General features: G+C 46.2%; 1 protein-coding gene across 1 annotated transcript in view; it reads right to left on the bottom strand.

The window, feature by feature from the left end:
- LOC107730051 (uncharacterized) overlaps positions 1-453 on the bottom strand; it is a 1974-nt gene extending 1521 nt beyond the window's left edge. The window contains exons 1-2 of the mRNA XM_016540785.1: positions 411-453; positions 24-186 (exon numbers count right to left, since the gene is read on the bottom strand). Coding sequence (XP_016396271.1) covers positions 24-186; positions 411-449 — 202 coding nt within the window. The 5' untranslated portion in view covers positions 450-453. The remainder of the gene's footprint in view (positions 1-23; positions 187-410) is intronic.
- Between the last annotated feature and the right edge of the window lie 665 nt (positions 454-1118).

Below are 1118 nucleotides of genomic sequence, written 5' to 3'. Positions count from 1 at the left end.
ATGAAGATCTGCTGTGAGTTGACTTGACTCATGATAATTAACTGTGACTTGACTTGACTCATGATGATCAACCGTGACTTGACTAGATGCTGTTGTGTCCGCCATCTTGTGAGTGTGCTCTGCTGTCGCCGCCATCTTGTGAGCGTGCTCTAGTGTGGCCGCCATCTTGCGATCAGGCTCCGCTGCCATTTCGTGAGCGTGCTCCGGTACAGCCACCACTTCAGTCACACACATTGTGTCGCGTTCTTCCTCCGCGACACCCACAGTAAATAAAGATCCGACAGTCAACAAACGGCCGTGACTTGACTTGACTCATGACGATCAACTATGACTTGACTTGACTCTTGACGATCAGCTGTGACTTGACGGGGCGCTGTTGTGTCCGCCATTTTGTGATCAGGCTCATCTGTCGCCGCCATTTTGTGAGCGTAATCTAGTGCGGGAGCCATTACAGGAGTGAGTGCGGGGTCGCGTTCCCCCGCGATACCCACAGTGAATGGAGAGCCAACAGTCAACAAAGCAAAATCCAAAAAACAACTCAGTGATGAACGCGGACCCTCGCGTCTAAGCTCAGATCGCAGAGGTTGATTCAGGCCATCACAAAAAAACTCTATCAGAAGACAGTCTGGTAGATCAGCATAATGTGCTATGGCTAGAAATTCACTAATATAGTTCTCCAGCGATCGCGGGCCTTGTTTAAGGGCTAGTAATATCAAACCACAAGAACAGGCAAGGCAAAACAAGGAAAACACGGAGACTCGGAAAGGGGTACAGGCTAAACAATACTCAGCCCAGAATGGTGGTTTGAGTGGGTGTTATATAGTGAGTGAGGTGATGAGGAACAGCTGTGTGCAATCAGTGCAATCCGTGCAGTGTGCAAACCGTGCAATGAATGATGGGATATGTAGTCCGGGGTGCTATGCAACAGTTTGTGTTGTGCGAGAGTCAATGTAATGGAAAGGGTGACCTCTAGTGGTGAATAAACGAAAGTCCATGGACAGAATTCGTGACATGAACAAAAAAGATATCTTATATTTCAACAGAAGTTAAGAAAAAATCAACAATTCCTCTCTTCTCTAAAAAAAAACAAAATTACAATAATAAACAAAATGTTTCAA

The sequence above is a fragment of the Sinocyclocheilus rhinocerous genome, unplaced genomic scaffold, assembly GCF_001515625.1.
Source record: "Sinocyclocheilus rhinocerous isolate Xijiao unplaced genomic scaffold, SAMN03320098_v1.1 scaffold1119, whole genome shotgun sequence".
NCBI lineage: Eukaryota > Metazoa > Chordata > Actinopteri > Cypriniformes > Cyprinidae > Sinocyclocheilus > Sinocyclocheilus rhinocerous.
The sequence above is the reverse complement of the archived record's forward strand: the minus strand, read 5'-3'. Positions and strand labels throughout refer to the sequence as shown.